Source organism: Monodon monoceros, unplaced genomic scaffold (genome assembly GCF_005190385.1).
Source record: "Monodon monoceros isolate NGI ecotype Baffin Bay Population unplaced genomic scaffold, NGI_Narwhal_1 Super_Scaffold_11, whole genome shotgun sequence".
Lineage (NCBI taxonomy): Eukaryota > Metazoa > Chordata > Mammalia > Artiodactyla > Monodontidae > Monodon > Monodon monoceros.
The window spans coordinates 45,671,674-45,690,441 of NW_021703767.1; the positions used below are offsets into that span (position 1 = coordinate 45,671,674).

The window sequence follows — 18,768 nt, forward strand, 5'->3', positions numbered from 1 at the left end:
GGTCAAGGACTTCCCCTTGGAAGTAGAGAGGAAAAGAGGGCAGCTGAGTTGAAATTTCAAGTTGGAGAGTTAGCCAAGTGAAGAAATTTGGGGACAGGGTGAAGAGGAAAGACAGGTGTTTCAGCAAGAGGTTAGCATATAAAAAGGCAAGGATGTAAGCCAGTGGTTCTCAGCTGGGGGTGATCTTACCTAGGGGGCATTTGGCAGTGTCTGGAGACATTTTGGACTGTTATGACTTTGGGGCGGGGAGTGGTATGGCATGCTACTGACATCCAGCGGGTAGAGGCCAGGGAGGCTGCTAAACCCCTGCGATTCACTGAACAGCCCCCCACCACAAAGAATCATCAGCCTAAAATGTTAATAGTGCTGCGGTTGAGAAACCCTCATGTCAGTGAACCTGGTGTGTTTTGGAAATGCAGCAAAGTCGGGCTATTAGGCAGAACTTTGGGAAGATGAATACAGAGCCAGATAACGAAGGGCCTTATATGCCATGTTGAGGAGCTCACACTTTTTTTCCTGACCTTCTTGGCATGAGGTGAAGAAGGTAAGTGAGCCTGGAGGCAGGAGGTCTAGAATGTTCCAGGACTCCAGGCGGAAGCTGATGTTAGAGAGTTCTGCAGGATATCAGGGCTTCTCAAATGTTGCTCATTTTTCTGACCAGCTCTGGAGACTTTGTTGGTGTGTTCAGAGGAGCATGTTTTCTCATAATTCAGGAGTTATACCACCGCAGTGTATTTCCAAAATAGTCTTTACCCATATAAACTCTAAACTATCTGGCATAGCCTCCAAAGCCTCCTTTAGAAGGAATTGATAATGAAGTGAAGGGTGATTATTGGGTCCACGTGGGCTTTGCATGAGCACAGGGGTTATGTGCTCTGTTCCTTAAGTTTCTGTCTGCCGGGGGCCACCAACACCACTGGTGCAAACCCTCACCTGTTCAGGCATGAGGAGCCTGAATGGGAGAGAAGAAGCACAGGGAACAGGAGAGCTTTTTTTTTTCCCCATGAGTGATCATTGTTGGTAAGAAAGCGAGTTGGAAACCGGTTCTACCGAAAAGAAATGTAGCACAGTCCGCTGAAGACTGGGCACTGAGTTTGCATGAGCCATGGATAGATAGCTTTTGAGGCATTTAGTTCACAATTCTAATGTACGAGGGCCACGGGTTTTCTCTACATAGCTACTCCTTACTTGAGCACTAAAAGGCAAGCCAGACAAAACACGATACAGCCTTTTTTTTCTTTTAGGTCATTGTGACCACACGCGTCGAGGAAGCTAAGGGTTGTGATTCAAAGCATCTTCCACCTAGTATTGAGTAATTTTTAAAATTTTCCCTCCTGATTTAAAAAAAAGAGTTGGGTGGAAGTGTTGCTCCTAGAAATGTTCAGCAGTGAATATGATGGTATCTTCCAAAGATGACTATGACTAAAACAAGCAAAACACAAACCAAAACCCCAAGATTTCACTAGTTGAACTCTCCCAATAGTAGAAAATGTAAAAATTAAAAATAACTGTATAACTATGTAGCTAAAATTTTAGGAGATATTTGATATAGACAGTCTATGATAAAATATATTGGAAAAATGAGCAGAGATTGGCATGTCAATTACCTCTGCAAACAAAAGTTTTGGGTATTTACAAAAATGATGACACAGTTTTTGTACAAATAAGTAAGACTTTCCTTCAAAGAAAATCTTTTTAAATTAGATTTTTAAAAAATTAGGACTATGGAGCTTCCCTGGTGGCACAGTGGTTAAGAATCCGCCTGCCAATGCAGGGGACATGGGTTCAAGCCCTGGTCGGGGAAGATCCCACAGACCACGGAGCAACTAAGCCCATGCGCCACAACTATTGAAGCCCGCGCCCCTAGAGCCCGTGCTCCTCAACAAGAGAAGCCACTGCAGTGAGAAGCCCATGCACCGCAACGAAGAGTAGCCCCCGCTCGCGGCAACTAGAGAAAGCCCACGCACAGCAACGAAGACCCAACACAGCCCAAAAAAAAAAAAAAAGAAAAAAATTAGGACTAGTTTACCTTGTAAAGATGTTAGCATAATCCTCACTATAATAATCCTAACATTTTCAGGTACTTATTAATGGCTTTACATGCATACTTGCACTTAATCTTCACAAAAATGAAGAGATAGAGACTCACGATTCCCATATTATAGATACAGAAGCTGAGGATCTAAGGTGTTCAGTACTGTGCCCGAGTGTAGAGCTGTGATTTGAGGGGCAGCCTGTCTTACTCTAGAGCCCATGTCATATTACCCATTTTCCTTTGTTACAGAATGATTAGAGTAAAAAATTTAAGCACTTCAAGAGTGGAAAGCTGGAATTTCATTCAGCCAAAGGATTATTAGCATTTCATTTGTAGCTATAAATATATAGTTACTCTGCAGACTAATACACATGTATAATAAATATTTACATAATTTTCAGATTATTTATAATTTAAATGTATGTTCACGAAAATGTTTTCAGATGAAATATTTTATACTCTCCAGGTATAGGCATATAATTGGGGAGGAGTTCTTTTTTAAAAACCACTTTATTGAGGTATAAGTGACATGTAAAAATCTGTACATATTTTTTGTATACAACTGAGGAGTTTGGGAATAAGTATACACCCATGAAACCATCACCACCATCAAGGCCATAGACATATCCATCTCCTCTCAGAGTTTCCTCGTGCCCTGTTTATAATTATTATTAATGTTTTTGTGCTGTAAGACACAACATAAGATCTACCCTCTGAAAATTTTAAATATATGATACAGTATTGTTAGAAATAGGATTTAAAGCTCTTGGGGTTGTCACCTGTGTCAACCTATGTGATTAGCAGGCAGAGTTGATGTGAGACATCTTTTCCCCATGTAGACTCTCAGAGGTCTCTAACCTGGGAAGAGTGAAGTACTGAATTTAAGATCTGAGCTGAAATAATAGAAAATAGAGGACAGAAAAGTTGCATAACACAATGCAATCTTCTAACATCCTGGCTGTAGTGCGTGGAACACTCTGGATCTGCGAAGGTCAGATCCTGGATATGTTCCTTAGGGATAACGTGATCTGTGTCATGGATTGCTTTGGAGAGGACAACCAGAAATGTGTTTCTAATTCCAAATGAGTCAGGCAGATATGTTGACTTGGAGTTGATTACTTTCTAAAGCGAAAAGGACCAGAAGGAATATGGCAGTATTTAGACTCCAGGGATTAAAGAAGGAATTTTTATTCCTTGGCTTCCTCTATAAAACTTTCTTGGGATGCTTGTTTTCCCTCAGTTTCATACTAGCCTAACTTCTGGATTTGCTTTTGTTATGATTTTCAGACTTGGGGCCTCTTTTCAGATCTCTGAAACCAGGTGGTGTGCAGCAGGCACTGTTATGTCTCCTAAATTAATGGATACACCAGATCTCAGCTGGTGTCTCGTATTACGCTGCCCACCCCGGGGGGTTGTAGCGTAAGAGTTCCAGGGCCCAATGAACTGAGGGATTTTATGGAATTTAAGAATAATCAAATTACTGATCCTTAAGACTTATTTTTGGTCCTGAAGCAATGGCTCATTAGCTTGCTCTAACAGTGGGGAGTACTGTACCTGAAACCATATTAGACTACCCAGATTTTTCATTGGATTTAAGTTCTTTAAAAATACAAAATGGAGTACAGATTTGAGGTTGTTACATCATTATTCATCCTTCTGGAGCAACAGAGCTCCACTTAAATCTGTGTGACTTTCAAAGTTATTTGATAAATTTAAGTATTATGTAATTGTGCTTATAGTCAGAATGATAATAACCTAGAAAAACCTAGTAACCTCACAGGACTTGTGTCCTGTGGCAGTCACCTCCTGAGCAAGGCAGTTAGAAGTTTTGGTTTTTTGTTTTTGTGTTTTCTGGCATATTTTATCCCATACTTTATACATGTGACCCTTGAGATTTAGCCCCAGATGACTGGATTTGGCTTGGAGTTAAGAGCTCTGACCAGCAGGGACACCATATTGATGGCAACTAGTCAACTGGATCAGATACTGTATATTTGGTAGGTTTGAGTGAAAAATGCAGAGGGGGTCAAAGACCGAAGCCTGGCTCAGAAACATGCTTAGAAAAAGATGGACGGCAGAAGCTACAAGGCATGAATAAACAAAAGCAGATTAAAAAAGAGAACGATGTCACTTAGGAGTCTCCTGTGGCCTTTGGCCACGTCTCTGGGAATGGTAGCCAGAGTAGGAAGGACACAAACTCAAGTCACATGAGTAAATTTATTTGTGAACCCATGTGCTGCCAGCACTTGTACTCGGCACTGCGTCCTGTGGCAGTGGGTCCCTCCTCCTCTGCTCAGCTCCCGGCTGCATCATTGCCAAATGGCCTGCGCCTTCAGCCTGCTTCCCAGCTCACCCTCCTCACTGCCGCCACTCTCCCACGACCCACACAGTAGGCTTTGTGCAAATCAGTGCTCAAGTAGAGTCCATGACACCGTAACACAAGTGATTTCTCAATGAAAAGGCACAGTCCCAGCACACGTGCACATATCTGTGCTTGTCTTTGTCCCGTTTCACTCCAGCGTGACGCAGTGACCCATGGTTTATGTCAGCTTATCCCCACTCAATTCCTACAACCCTAACAGGGAGTAGAGAACAGTTGTAGGGGCAGAGGAGATAAAAGCAGAGATGGAGCGTTCCAGAATCACCAGAGTACGGGAGGAGGGGTCCACGTGTGAGAGCTGCTGAAGACCTGCCCATTGTCATGGGGCCTGACTTGGTCAGCGGCTGTTGATACCAGTTCCTGACCAGGACTCAGATGGGCGCCTTCAGTTTTCATTACCGCATTGTATTCTCACAGCCGCCTGGAGCTATTTACACACTTTCAGGTTGCAAGAAACGGAGGCATGTTCGTGTTCCTTGGATGATGGAAGTTTATGTTGTCAATATAACCAGGTTTGTTGATGTGGCGCCCAGGCTGTAAAATGTCATTGGGGAGGCTTGTCCTGGACACCTTAAGGAAAATCTCTTCTAGGATGTTGAAGCCTTGATTTAATATATGTATATTCTAGATTTGTATCTGGAAAATGGCAGATCTATATCTGTAACAAGATAGATATAGACATCTATGTGTACATGTGCACGTATATGTATACATATGTGTATATATACACGTATATATGTAAAATAAGGGTTTAAGGGAGCTCAAAAGAGATAACAAGTGCAAGTGTTTTGAAAAGTGTTCTATTAATAAAATGAGGGATGGTGGGAGTCATGAAGAGTAAATCCACCCTGCTCCCGTTTTCTTAAGAACCATGAGAAAGTAATGAAGGTGACAGGTGTTCTCAGGTTGCACATGTTTACTCTCAAGGAGGAATTGAGAACACGAATATGGGTTAGAAATTATTTTATAATAAAAATTTCTGGTAAAAAGCCTTTATCTTTTAAAATTTCAAATGAAATTTGACCCAGCTGTGTTAGCAGTTTTTAAATCCTTCAAACATGACAAGTTGTAAGTGCAAGAGAATTTTTTTTTAAATGCATTTTCTTTCTCTCCTCATAGATGCTTTGTTTTGTTTGGACACTGTTTTGCTTGTTCATGTAAAATGAATGGTTATACTAGAAATCTTAGATAATATTTATAATAATAATCATAATGAGAAATTTGATAGTGTTTGAGATGTATAGAAGCTGATAACTTTTTTCCATAGGTCTAAGACTTGAGTTACAAACAATGAAATATAGTAGGCAGAAAGGAAGAGTCTTTGTTTTTTGTTTTTTTAAAAAAAATATTTATTTATTTACTTGGCTGTGTCAGGTCTTTAGGTACAGCACGCGGGATCTTTAGCTGCGGCATGTGGGAATCTTTTAGTTGGGGCATGCAGGATCTAGTTCCCTGACCAGGGATTGAACCGCGGCCCCCTGCATTGGGAGTGCAGTTTTAGCCACTGGACCACCAAGGAAGTCCTCTTGTTTTGTTTTTTTAATGCATTCTGTATTTTCCATTTAAAAATATACCTATTATAAAGTTTTGAAAAAAATATAGGGTAAAATTGTTCAACATCTGGACCCAAAGATAACCAGTCTTGGTATTTTCTTTTTTTTCTTCTAGTCTTTTTTTGATGAAAGTTGGGGTGTTTTTGAGAACTTGTAATCTTACCAAGTTTTTAAGTTTTAGTTTTTGTCCTACTGTTTCATCCTTACATTTATATCTGACAGTGATTAAGAGTTTAGAGTAGACAAATAGACAGATTTGGACTCAAATTCAATCTCTGCCACTCAGTAGCTGTGTTATATCAGACAAGTTACTCAGTTTTGTTAGCTGTAAAATGGGAGTGATAGTAATATAATCACACTGGAAATAAGGCATGTAAAGCTCCTGGCCGCTAGTAAGTGTATGATATAATTTTTAACTGTTAGCTCGTTAAAAACTCTGCTTAATTGTATTTATTCCATCAAGCAGTGGATGCATAAAGGTTTATGTTTGTAAATCTTTTGGGCATTTACACTTTTTACAGCTTTTCGCTATGATAAATAATTCATCTTTGCATATAAATTGGCTATCATTTAGTTTTAGGAAACAAGAAAAAAGGAATTTCAGACTCAAAGAATGTAAACCATTTCAGTCTTTTAAATATATATCTAAATTATTTTCTAAAGTAGCTGTAAAATTTATATTTCCACCAGGAACGTTCCCTGGTAAAACTGGGTTTTTAGACCTTTCTTAACTTAAAAAGTGAAATTGTATCTGTTTTAATTTGAATTTCTTCATTTTTATGAGTGAAATTATACATTTGTTTGTTTTTAACATTAATCTTTTTTGTGAATTATGTGTGCCTTTTGCTGATTGTCAAGTTGGGTCTTAGAATCTTTCTGTTATTTTTGTTTTAAATATGCCGTCTGACTATACGGAGATGTCCTCTGATTTTAATTTTTAAAGAACAATTTTTTTGTCAAGCGGATTTTATTTTTCCTGTTACATTTAAGCTCATAAAATCCTCTCCCACAATGCCCATAGTACATTGTGTGTTTACTTCTGGGTTCATATGGCTTTTGCTTTTTAGGCACAAGTGAGACTTTAGTTTCCTTTACAATTAGTGTTATATGTGACAGTCTGTAAGTCCTGGCAATTTACTAACTGTTGACTAATTTCCAATTTCATAAAAATGTGTTTTCCTGATTAAAGTAAATTCAGACTTATTTTTTTTCTTTAAAGTATATAGGAATAGTGACTATTAAAATTGTTTTCCGTGCCATTTAAAATTCTTCCTGGATTTATTTGTGTGAAAATTATCCCACAAGTATGTGAAAATTTGCTAAAATACAGCAATCCGTAAAACAAAATACCATTGTTCTCCTAAACTTTCCTCTTCCTCCTTTTAGAATTTCATAGAATCTTCTATCACACTGTTTGAATCTGATCTAGAAAGTGGGAAGTTTATTGACATTACAAATCAGGAAATTTCTGACTTAGAAGAAATGGGTTTTGGCAGTGAAACAAGATCCATTCACGTTAAAAGTGGCGTGTAAGTTGTCTCCTATTCTGAGAACCTAGAGCTTCTTTGGTGTTTAAAATTATTGGTTGCTCGATTCTGTGTCACCTCAGTTCTTTTTACTTTTTATCCTGCTAGATGGGTTGCCTACCAGCAGAAGTTCTTCTGTGGAGAACAATACATTTTAGAGAAAGGGAAATACAAATGCTTTTTTGACTGGGGAGGATCAAATAATATAATCATGTCAATACGACCTATCCAACTGGTGAGTTAAATGTGAACATAACCAATGCCAGTGACATGTAATGGCATACAATTGAACACATGGAACAGGCTTTTATAAAGTGGAGCTGTTGGATTATTTTGTATGTATCTATAGAGAAAATGAAACAGCATATGGATTTCTGCAGATTCCATAGAGAGCTAGTAGATGGCATTAGCACCTCGATGATTAGGTACTTTGTAATTTGATCAGTTCATTCAGTAGCATTTATTTAGTGCCTTTGCTGTGTCAGACAGGACTGATCACTGGAGATGAAAGATGAATAAGACTGCCCTGTCTCAGTCTCTTAGAGAAGACAGGCATATGCACAATTGCTTATGGTATGACTAGTGAGGAAATGAAGTGTGTAGGCAGTGCTGAGGGACCAGGGGAAGGGAGAATGGAGAGCCTGGGGAGCTGGGGACCATGCCTCTCCTCAAGAAGAGGATGCACTGAGTCATGTCTTAGAGGATAAAAGCAATTTTTCCAGGAAGGGAAGTGGGGCAGAAAAGGCAGTTCACCAAGAGGGAATCATCTCCTCATGTGCAAAATTACAAAGTTATGAAAGAGTGTGGCCAGTGTGGTTGATAACAAACACTGCAGAACAATAGGGTGCCCAGGAGATAGTGACGGGAAAGAGAATGTTGGCAAGTTCAGACTCTATCTTTCTAATGGACTATTGGGGCACATTTTTCTTCTAGCTATAATATTACTCAAAATGAATTAGTAATAAACATTAAAATTATTATAAGCTAATTTAGTAGGTTATTTGAGGGTCCTAACCAGTTCAAGGAATCTAGTAAATTGGTCAGACCATATATTTTTTCATTTTTCAAAGGAGATTTTCAGCACTTTCAAAGACAACTGTGATTATACAATTATAATTTTTAAAATGTTTTAATATATGTTTCAGGAACCACTTGGGATAAATGAGCCTCCACATTTGGTATGTTTAAAAATATTCTTAACTTATAATTGTTAAATTGTGTACTAAAAATGTATGCCCTTTCTCTCAAGTCTGGCCCTTTCTCTCAAGTCTGGCCCTTTCCCTCAGATAACTTTTATGGATCTGTATGGCAGGGCAGTTTCTGTTGTCCTAGGAACCTGTGAGCACAAGAGTGCCCATCTTTGTTACTGATCATATTGGCCTGGATTTGTCACGGTTCCTTTCTTTTTCTCCTACTAGAGCTTCAGCACTGACCACTTTGGGTTCGTCTTGAACCTCTGCCACTCCTTCCTTCCTGTTGCCCATCCCTTCTTCAGTGTCACATTCGTATTCAGCACAGTACGTTACGCTGACTGGAGGAACAGACTTACCAGGGAGAAATGGCATGCTTATTATGTAAATGCGATTCTAATACCTAAATCACATATGCCTTAAAAGCACAGATAAAACTGCAACCCCGCTCCTTTATTTCTAGTGTGTTAATGGTTTGAAGGATTGGGTAATACTCTGGAGCCTGATGTTTGTTTATTATCCATTGAGGGCTAGAAATTGTGCTTATTTAATGCTTCTGATAACTCTGTGAGGTCAGGATTTATTCCCATTTATTAATGAGAAAGCAAAGATTTAGAATATAAGTAAGTGTCATTTCACACAGCTAGAAGTAGCAAAAAGAGGCATTTTTTTCAGTATCTAATTCCAAGATTTTACGTCAAAGAAAGACATATCATGATATGAGCGGTACAACCATAAAAGAAAGGGGATGAGTTACAGTGCTTCCTCTGTCTCATTTTAAATAACCAATTTAGAAAAATTTCTTCAGAAAACCAAATACATGATTAATTTTAAATATTTGACATTTGCTAGTTTTACATAAGGCTGAATCTGTTTCTCTGAGTGTGTATGTTTTTCGTGTTCATGTCAGTGTTTATATATTTCAAATCAGCTTAGTTTAACTGTGATTCTGTTCACAATGCTTCCAGGTTTTATTATTTTCCGATTAGCTCAGGCCTATTGGGAACATTTCCTCTCTGAATATAACTCAGTTGCTGTTCTGGAGACACTTCCTGCCAGATCTTTACTTTGAATCTTAGAAAACTCCGACTGTGGACTTTCAAAGCACTTTTTCACATGCATCAACACAACCTGAGTAGATAAAGAGGTAAACCAGGATAATTCCAGACTGCACATTCTCTGAGTTTTAAGTGCAGATAAAAAAATCACATTCTTTTAAGCTCTGTTTCTCCCCCTCCTACATCCCTGTTCTTTCTTATGAACTTCCTTGTTTGGGGCAGATTGCTCAGAGGATTTACAGCCCAACTTGAAGAGAAAGCAGCAGCAAGCACCCAGTGAAATTGGCCCTGTTTATTTTTCTCAGTATAGCTCAGCCATTGCCTTGTGAAATAAAGGTCTCTGACTAGTGTATGACAGCTGGATATTTGGTAACATGCAGACAAAGCCTCCTTAGTTTACCCAGTATCGAAGCCCTTATTATTTCCATTGGACCAAATATTCAGAAAGTTTTGCTTGTTTTCATTTACCCAAATAAAAACAAACAGATCTTGGCTGATAGTCTGGTTCCATTCAGTAACTAGAAGGTATTTTCTCCTTCGCAAGTAGTTGTGATAGGTTGACAATGCAGAAGCTGTGTTCATTTGGGGTAATTTCCCTATCTAAGGTATGAGGAGGACGTTACATCTCAAGTTCAAGTCAGAGAGGGAATTCTTGTCTGCTGGTGATTTGAAAGGAAACCTCAAGCCACTTAAGGGAAAAGCCAGAAGATATATGTGTGTAGAAATTAATATATAGCACGAGAGTTATGCTAATAAAAATATTATTGCTGATGTGTAAGCATATTATGATGATATATGTCTTTTTTGGGACACAGAACACCACCTTTTACTGAGAAGATTATTTTTTCCCGTGGCTGAAGATCGATCACCAAGTCTGATTGCCAACTCACAATATTTGATACAATGACAGGACCATTATAGAGTTCTTCATAGCAGCTGGCATTTTGTTTTTGTTTTTATTTTTTCCCAAACAAAACAAAAAACAAACAGAATGTGGATTATGTTCAGAATGTCCTCATCTCTCTCTTTTAGCAAGTCCTGAGTATCCGAAATCTCACTAGATTAAATCTTCCAGAAGTGAGTTTTGTTTCCAGAGAGGCTGTAGTCAGGCATCCATTCTCTAGAAATTCTAACCAGTTCCCCACTTTGACCCAACCAAGGACCTTTCTTTCCTGGAATCTTTTAAAAGTCCATTTGCAAATATAATTAGAAGTTTGGATTTCTTTAAGTACTGAGCCCTCTGTTCCCTTTTATACATGATTCTAGCTGAGAAAAAGCAACTGAATATTTTCTTCTATTGGATAATTTGGCCAAATTGAATTTTAGAGCGATCACAGGATCTTTAACAGTGGTGGTTACTGTTATCATGTATGGAGGAGAAGTAAACAATAGTTTTAGTCAAATATCAGTAAGATTCAAGAGCAGTAGAGGAAAACATTTTTTTGGTACTACGACCAGATCATTTTTATAGAATCCAGAGACCAGAAATACTCAGGAAGTGGTACTTATCTAAGTAAAGAAAGCCTTCTATGAGTAAACAGGGAAGTAAGATTATTATTGAATATGTAATGAATGTGAAAACTACATAGCACTGCATTATGAGACAATGTGATGTAATGGAAGAGTGGAAACAAAACTGTTCTTTGTTTAACAATCAGTACATTTATTTGAAGGAAGTCCAAAGGGCTGCAGAAAGTCTTGTTTAGACAGGATAGAATGTTTCTCAGAGAAATTATTTTAGCATTGGAATAAATAAAATTACGTTCAAAAATTATTCTGATATTGTGGAATAAATTGAGAAAGCACAACTGTTGTTCAGTAATTAAGTTCTTGAGGTTTTAGTTTGTCATATTGAAGAACTATTACATCTATTTCTATATATCATAAATGAAAAGTACATAGTAAACAAAGGATCTCTACAAAATTTTCATCATAAAGAGGTGATAATATCTGCTTCAAAGGGTAGTTCTAAAGAAGATAAAAGATAGATATGTGAAAAGGCACCTTGGAAACCAGTGATACACTGTTGTTGTTGTTTTTTTCTTCTTCCATACAGTTCCATTTGGTGCTGGTAGGGATTAAGCCATGCTCATATGGCACGGAGGAATGGGCATAGTTCGAAATAAACTCATTTCTTGTTCAACTGACTATTCACCTGTGTTCTAAGCCACCTATCCGAGTTGTTAATTTATTCTCCATTAACCTGGAAAGGAAACCAAAGTAGTGAGTCATCCAGCTAGCTTTTCGCAGGACTTACTCTCACCAAGGCACTGCCACTTAATTTCACCAAGGGTAGAAACCACAGATTAATTATTATTATTAGAAAGTGCAGAGTTGGTTTCGGGTGGTCCATCCTCAGAACATTATTATGAGAATTATTCTGTTCTGAGGCATTTGTAAGGTACTCAAAATGAGGGGTTACTTTTCTGGGGTTGGACAAATCCTGAGTGAACTGTGTATCAATACCATATCTCATTTGGGGGGTAAAAATAAACTCAGGTCAGTATTAAGTCCTTTTTTTAAAATTTGGGTAAAGAGCATTTTAAATCATCAAATCAAAACAGTACTTCATGGCAGAGTGAGTGTGTGTATGTGTGTGAATTGTAATGCTTCTGGGTGTGACAACTGAGACTAAAAAGTAGAGGTGGCTGTTACATACATCAACTGCAATATGATTAGCTTGCATCGTCAGTTGTCCAGGATTTGACATTTCACGACTTCATGGTGAAATACTGAAGTATAAATCTTAGGCTCAGCAATATGAATATAATTAATTCAACAAACTGGGAATACACGTAGTGAATCAGACAACCGTGATCTCTGTTCTCATGTGCCTTTTCTGATTCTTACTGTGAATAAAGATAATATTTGCCTGTAGGAGAAATTACTCCACATTTTTGGGACTTAAATGTGATTTACTTTTTAGCCTCATGTTTTATAAACCTTTAAGTTAAAAAAAACATAGTCAGAAAAACCACTAACTAAAATATATGCTCTTATCAAGGAATCCAGGGCAGTTTGCCTGGACATGTAGTAGAATTGTTCTTATACAGGGAATCAGTCGTTCCAGAGGTTTGTACTGTTTTGGACTTGCGTTTTCTTTCTATCCCCTGTATCCACCAAAGGACCATGGTGCAGGAACTTGATGGATCACGCTTCCTTAAGGCAGGGAGTCCCTTGGTGTTTTAATGCTCCAAATACAGCCTCGTTTCACATTAGGAAATCGTATTGTGCAAGCCCCGGTTGGTCGGGGGGAATGGGTCCTCTCGGCTTTCTGGTTTTGGCTTCGCTTTGATATCAGACCTAGCAAGGTCAGAGCAGAATGAGATAGCTAAGAAACAATTCCTCAGAACTCAGAGACCACCCGTCTCTAAGAGGACCCTTGGGACAACGAAGCTGAACATCAGCTGCTCAAAGAAGCCTTGTTCTCCACGACAGCCGAGGCAGGAGAGAGGGCGGTGCTGTAGATGATCATGATGTACTCTTAGCGACGGCGCAGGCCTCTTGGTGCCGGGTGGATCTGTGGGCCATGTTATTTCAGGGCTCCACTGTATTATGAAATATTTATGGGGCTCATTCATTTTTTCTTACTTATTGGAGATCCAAGGCCACTAGTGTTGCAGATTATTATATCTCTGGTCTAAAGGGCATTATAGTTGAGACGTCATGAATTTTCCTTGACAAAAAGGACTAAAGCAGAAATGTAGTTATATAAAGCTGTAAGCGGTGCATTTAAGGTAGTCTTCAGTAAACTGGAACCTGTAAGCTGAAATATATGGCACAGACATCTTTCTTCACCATAAATCTTCCACTAATCCCATCATTATTGTCTTCTCTGCCATCAGCTCCTGTGGTCTCACAGTCACCCTCATGCTCTCTTATGGGCATGCGCTTGTGCTTTCTCCGTCTCCCTTTTATTAACTGTGGATCAAGAAGGCTTGGGGAGAGAAAAGGCATAGCCACCACACCTCATACCACTCCAAACCGCCTTCGTGTTTAGCACTAAATTGCTTCTTATTTTACACATGTAGTCTCACCACAGGGGATAATAATTGCTTGATACAATGGGCAAGGACCACATTTTAGTAGAGGAGGGACTCTGATTTACTCTTATAGGTAGAATTATTTTCCAGGCCTCTATGCCCAGCATCTGATGCAAGAGATGGATGGAATGGTAAATAAATCTTGACACTTCTGGCAAATACGTAAGGGGAAAAAATTGAGTTTAAGGAGAATGTCATCCTTAACATGGATTCCTTGTTAATAAATAAAACACGAGTCTAGTATTTTGCTGAATTTTTATAAGTACATGAAATGAAAGGTTTTCATTTGCTTTGTGATGATGTCAAGCAACTGTTTTCTGTTTAATTGTTGTTGCTCTTATAGCTCAAAGCATTCAGTAAACCAGGGTTCCAAGGTGAATGTATAGATTTTACCAAAGAAATTTCGGATTTGACTTCACCATTCACGCCATGTTCTTTTAAAGTTCTTCGGGGTTGGTAAGTATGCTTATGGAATGATTTCTGCTGTTGTTTACATAACTAAATTTCTTTTAAATTTACAGAGATTTAGCTTTATTTTTTGCGTATACAGTGAAATAAACATATTTAATCATTAGTCAACTGCTAATTTGCCTATATGATCTTTGCCCAGCTTGTATTACAAGCTACTGTGAAATAGAATGCTGACTAGCCAACATTGGGAGCATTTTTGGTGGGTTTTTTTTTTCTCATCGTTATCTTAGATTATTTCCTAAATGTTTTGAATGTTTATATTGTGTGTTTACTGTGTAGTATAATAGAATGCTATAAAAATTAGCATTTTTGTCCAGATAAGACATATTACTCCTAAATTTAAAAAAAAAATAAAAAACTTTTTGTTTGTTTAAAGTATTCATTGTCCCCATTTCACAGATGAGGATCCCTGATTCAGAGTTAGTTTCCCAAGGTCACACACCAAATGTCAGACCCAGGATTGTTGGGCCGTTTTTTTTTTTTTTCTGTATTCTTCCAACTGTGGCAACGTACTGGACCTTTCTCACATGTATATGAGACTGTATGTGATTCTCAACTTATATTCTAACATATATTCATTTTTTTTAACATCTTTATTGGAGTATAATTGCTTTACAATGGTGTGCTAGTTTCCGCTTTATAACAAAGTGAATCAGTTATACATATACACATGTTCCCGTATCTCCTCCCTCTTGCGTCTCCCTCCCTCCCACCCTCCCTATTCCACCCCTCTAGGACATATATTCTATGTATCATTTTTTATTGTGGTACAGTATGTATAACATGAAATTTATCATTTTAGCCACTTTTAAGTGTGTGTATCTTTACAGTGGCATCTCTGTATATCAAGTATCTACCTAATAACTCATCAAAGTCTCTCTTCTCCCTTCAAAATATCTTGGATTCATCCGTTCTCCTCCGTTTCTCTTGAACTGGTAGAGGGGTCCTATCTTCCACTTGAGGGATTTCAGTCCCCTAATGAGCCACACTCCAGTGTCATCTTTTTGTTTTTTAATTAATTAATTTTTTGGCTGCATTGGGTCTTCGTTGCTGTGTGCGGGCTTTCTCTAGTTGTGGCAAGCGGGGGCTACTCTTCGTTGTGGTGCGCGGGCTTCTCATTGGAGTGGCTTCTCCTGTTGCAGAGCACAGGCTCTAGGCACGCAGGCTTCAGTAGTTGTGGCACACGGACTTCAGTAGTTGTGCTCATGGGCTCTAGAGCACAGGCTCAGTAGTTGTGGCGCACGGACTTAGTTGCTCCGCGGCACGTGGGATCTTCCTGGACCAGGGCTCGAACCCTTGTCCCCTGAATTGGCAGGCAGATTCTTAACCACTGCGCCACCAGGGAAGTCCCCCAGTGTCATCTTATTTCCGGTGTTTACCACAAACCAATCATAGCCCAGTTATTTGTCCCAAAGTCCAGCTTAATATTTTACTACTCTTCTTTAAATCCCACTCATTCTCTAATACCAGTCAGATCAAGTTCGAACTCTTCCTTTTCCAGGATTTACCATCAATGAATCTCATTTTCTATATCCATACTCCATTTTATCCTTGTACTATCCTCCTTTCCTCCTGTCTTTGGGCATTTCCTCAGCTATGTGTTTTCCTCCTTACCATCTGTACCAGGGGTCAGCAGACATTTTCTGCAAAGGGCCAGGTAGTAGATATTTTCAGTTTTGTGGGCCATACAGGCTTTGTCCCAGCTACTCAGCACTGCCACTGTAGCACCAAAGCAGCCATAGGCAGTACATAAACGAATGAGCATCGCTGTGTTCCAGTGAAACTCTGTTCATGAATGTTGAGATTTGAATTGTATATAACATTTGCATATCACAAAATCTTCTGTTAATTTTTTAAAACCATTTAAAAATGCAAAAATCAGTCTTAGCTTGTGAGCTGTTGGAAAACTGGCTATGAGGTGGATTTGGCCTACGTGCTGTAGTTTGCTAACCCCCGCTCTGTATCAAACGTGGTAGGTTTCAGGTAAATCTAGCAGATGTTATTTGGTTGGCCTACACACTGTTTAAAAAGTTTTTTGGGGGCTTCCCTGGTGGCGCAGTGGTTGAGAGTCTGCCTGCCGATGCAGGGGACGCAGGTTCGTGCCCCGGTCTGGGAAGATCCCACGTGCCGCGGAGCGGCTGGGCCCGTGAGCCATGGCCGCTGAGCCTGCACGTCCGGAGCCTGTGCTCCACAACGGGAGAGGCCACAACAGTGAGAGGCCCGCGTACCGCAAAAAAAAAAAGAAGTTTTTTGTATCAATACTTAAGTTTAGAATATTTTTCAGAAGAACCTGTTTTTCACCTTCCCTTTAAAAATCAGAAGATTTGGAAACTCTGGGGAAACATTCACCTTTGGTGATAATTAGCTGGTGTTGAGTAGAGGCATATGTGCTCCCCAGTGTACCATAGGATATATTGCCAATTTTTTTTTTTTTTTTTTTTTTTTTTGCGGTACTCGGGCCTCTCACTGTCGTGGCCTCTCCCGTTGCGGAGCACAGGCTCCCGACGCGCAGGCCCAGCGGCCACGGCCCACGGGCCCAGCCGCTCCGCGGCATGCGGGATCCTCCCGGACTGGGGCACAAACCCGCGTCCCCCACATCGGCAGGCGGACTCTCAACCCCTGTGCCACCAGAGAAGCCCTGCCCATTTTTTTTTCATCTGGTATACTACTCATTTATATTACGTGCCTGACCTCCTGCAGGTACGTAAGTTCGTGAACCCTGCTTAATACTAACCTGCATATATGTTTTTAAGATTCAGTCCATCCTCATTCCCTCTGTTAACCTTCTTGATTAACCCTAAATAAAACAGTCTTTTCCCTTTCTGATTTCCTATAACTCTTACTACTTTGAACCTCTCTGTATCTGTTACTGTTCTTATACTTACTTCTAAGAAGGATATGAAACTTTTACAATGTGAAAACACATAAAGTAGGACACGGTTAGTTAAATAGATTATCTGCAACTTAGTGAGAAATATGTATATCAAGGGCCTGAAATAGTCTTGTTCCTAGTATTTGAGTTTTCTTCTCTAAGAAAAAAGAAAGTATTTTGCAAGATATAGTTTAAATTTTCTGATAAAAGGAAGCACTGAAGTTTTTTTTGGAGGGGGATGTTTTTGTCCTAGACACTGAAGTCTAGGACAAATTAGTCATATGTGTTGCTTCATGTAGGAAATGTATATGTTATTTACTTATAAATAAATATATATATAATTTATACATATTTTTCAGTATAATGTGTGTGTGTGTATATATATATATATAATTTATATACACAGTTGTCCCTTGATATCTGTGAGGGATTGTTTCCAGGAGTCCCCACATATACCAAAATCCGTGGATGCTCAAGTCCCTTATATAAAGTGGCTGACGACAGTTGGGCCTCTGTATCTGCAGGTAGGAAACCTGCGGATACAGAGGGCCAAATACATACAAAATGTACATTTTATTTACATATTTTATTTAGATTTATGTGTAATTTATTAAGCTGTAGTTTTAATAAAAGAATACAGGAACGATGGTGATTGTTTAAGTACCAGGGATGCTTCAGAGATGAGGATTTGAGCCCAGTTCACCACTATGTAATCTCAAGCAAATTGGACCATCTCTCTGAACCTCAGTTTCCTCCTGTGTAAATGTGGGCTAATAACAGTACTTACCTCAAAGAATTCTTATAAGGACTAAATAAAAAATGCACATAAGGGCTTAGCTGCATGCCCACCACATTGAAAAACCTTTCGGAAATATTGGCTATAATATGCTTATTACGTAGGAGACATGGCAGTAAATTTTGTCACAGAGCATTTCTGTGGTTATCTAAAGTTAACCTCGTATAGCTAGAGCACGGTTCTGGTGATCTTAAAATATAGAGCTAGAACTTAAACACACCAAAGCTAAAGTAGTAACAGTCAATTAATTTCTCCCTTGTGCCCCTTCTTTCCAAAATGGCATGTCTTAGCCAAGCTTTTGATGAGTGCTATATTGAAGATAATTTGCTATGGAAGATTCTAAAGGGTTCATTTCTTTTTAAAAATCTCCGCTTGCTATCAGCTATGCAAGTGACAGGTTTTAAATACTGTTGTGTGATTTTTGGAGTCTAGCTTCTAACTCAACCTAGACTGAAAGCAAACTCATCATTAAGGATACAAATTTTTGTTTTTCTCAAAAAGAATTTCTAATCTATTAAAGTACTTAATAATTACTATAATTTGATCCCAGGTTTTTATAACTTGAAAGCACTGAATGAAGTTAATGTCTTTAGCTTACAGCAGATGCTTTATTTCAAATTTATTTAATAGTTGGGGGAATCTTGGGCAAATCACCTAACTTTTCTACCTCACTTGTTTCTACCTTATAAAGTAATGAGTACATGGTGAAATAATGCATGCAGGGTACCTAGTCTGGCACATGGTAAGCAGTCAATAGGTGATAGTAGTAGCTTTTTTTTTTTTTCCCCCAAACCGACTCTGGGTATTCGCTGCTGACCAGCACCAGGAGTTTTATGTCCTACTC

General features: G+C 38.8%; 1 protein-coding gene across 7 annotated transcripts in view; it reads left to right on the forward strand.

Moving 5' to 3' along the window:
* Positions 1–18,768, forward strand: part of CRYBG3 (crystallin beta-gamma domain containing 3) — a 113,340-nt gene that overhangs the window by 61,789 nt on the left and 32,783 nt on the right. For 4 of the 7 annotated variants that reach the window (XM_029213946.1, XM_029213947.1, XM_029213951.1 and 1 more), the window contains 4 exons: positions 7,355–7,497; positions 7,603–7,729; positions 8,640–8,672; positions 14,129–14,241. In XM_029213946.1, the coding sequence (XP_029069779.1) occupies positions 7,355–7,497; positions 7,603–7,729; positions 8,640–8,672; positions 14,129–14,241 (416 nt within the window). Of the gene's footprint in view, positions 1–7,354; positions 7,498–7,602; positions 7,730–8,639; positions 8,673–14,128; positions 14,242–18,768 lie in introns of those variants that run through there. The other 3 variants (XR_003792292.1, XM_029213949.1, XM_029213950.1) reach the window with 3 other exon arrangements.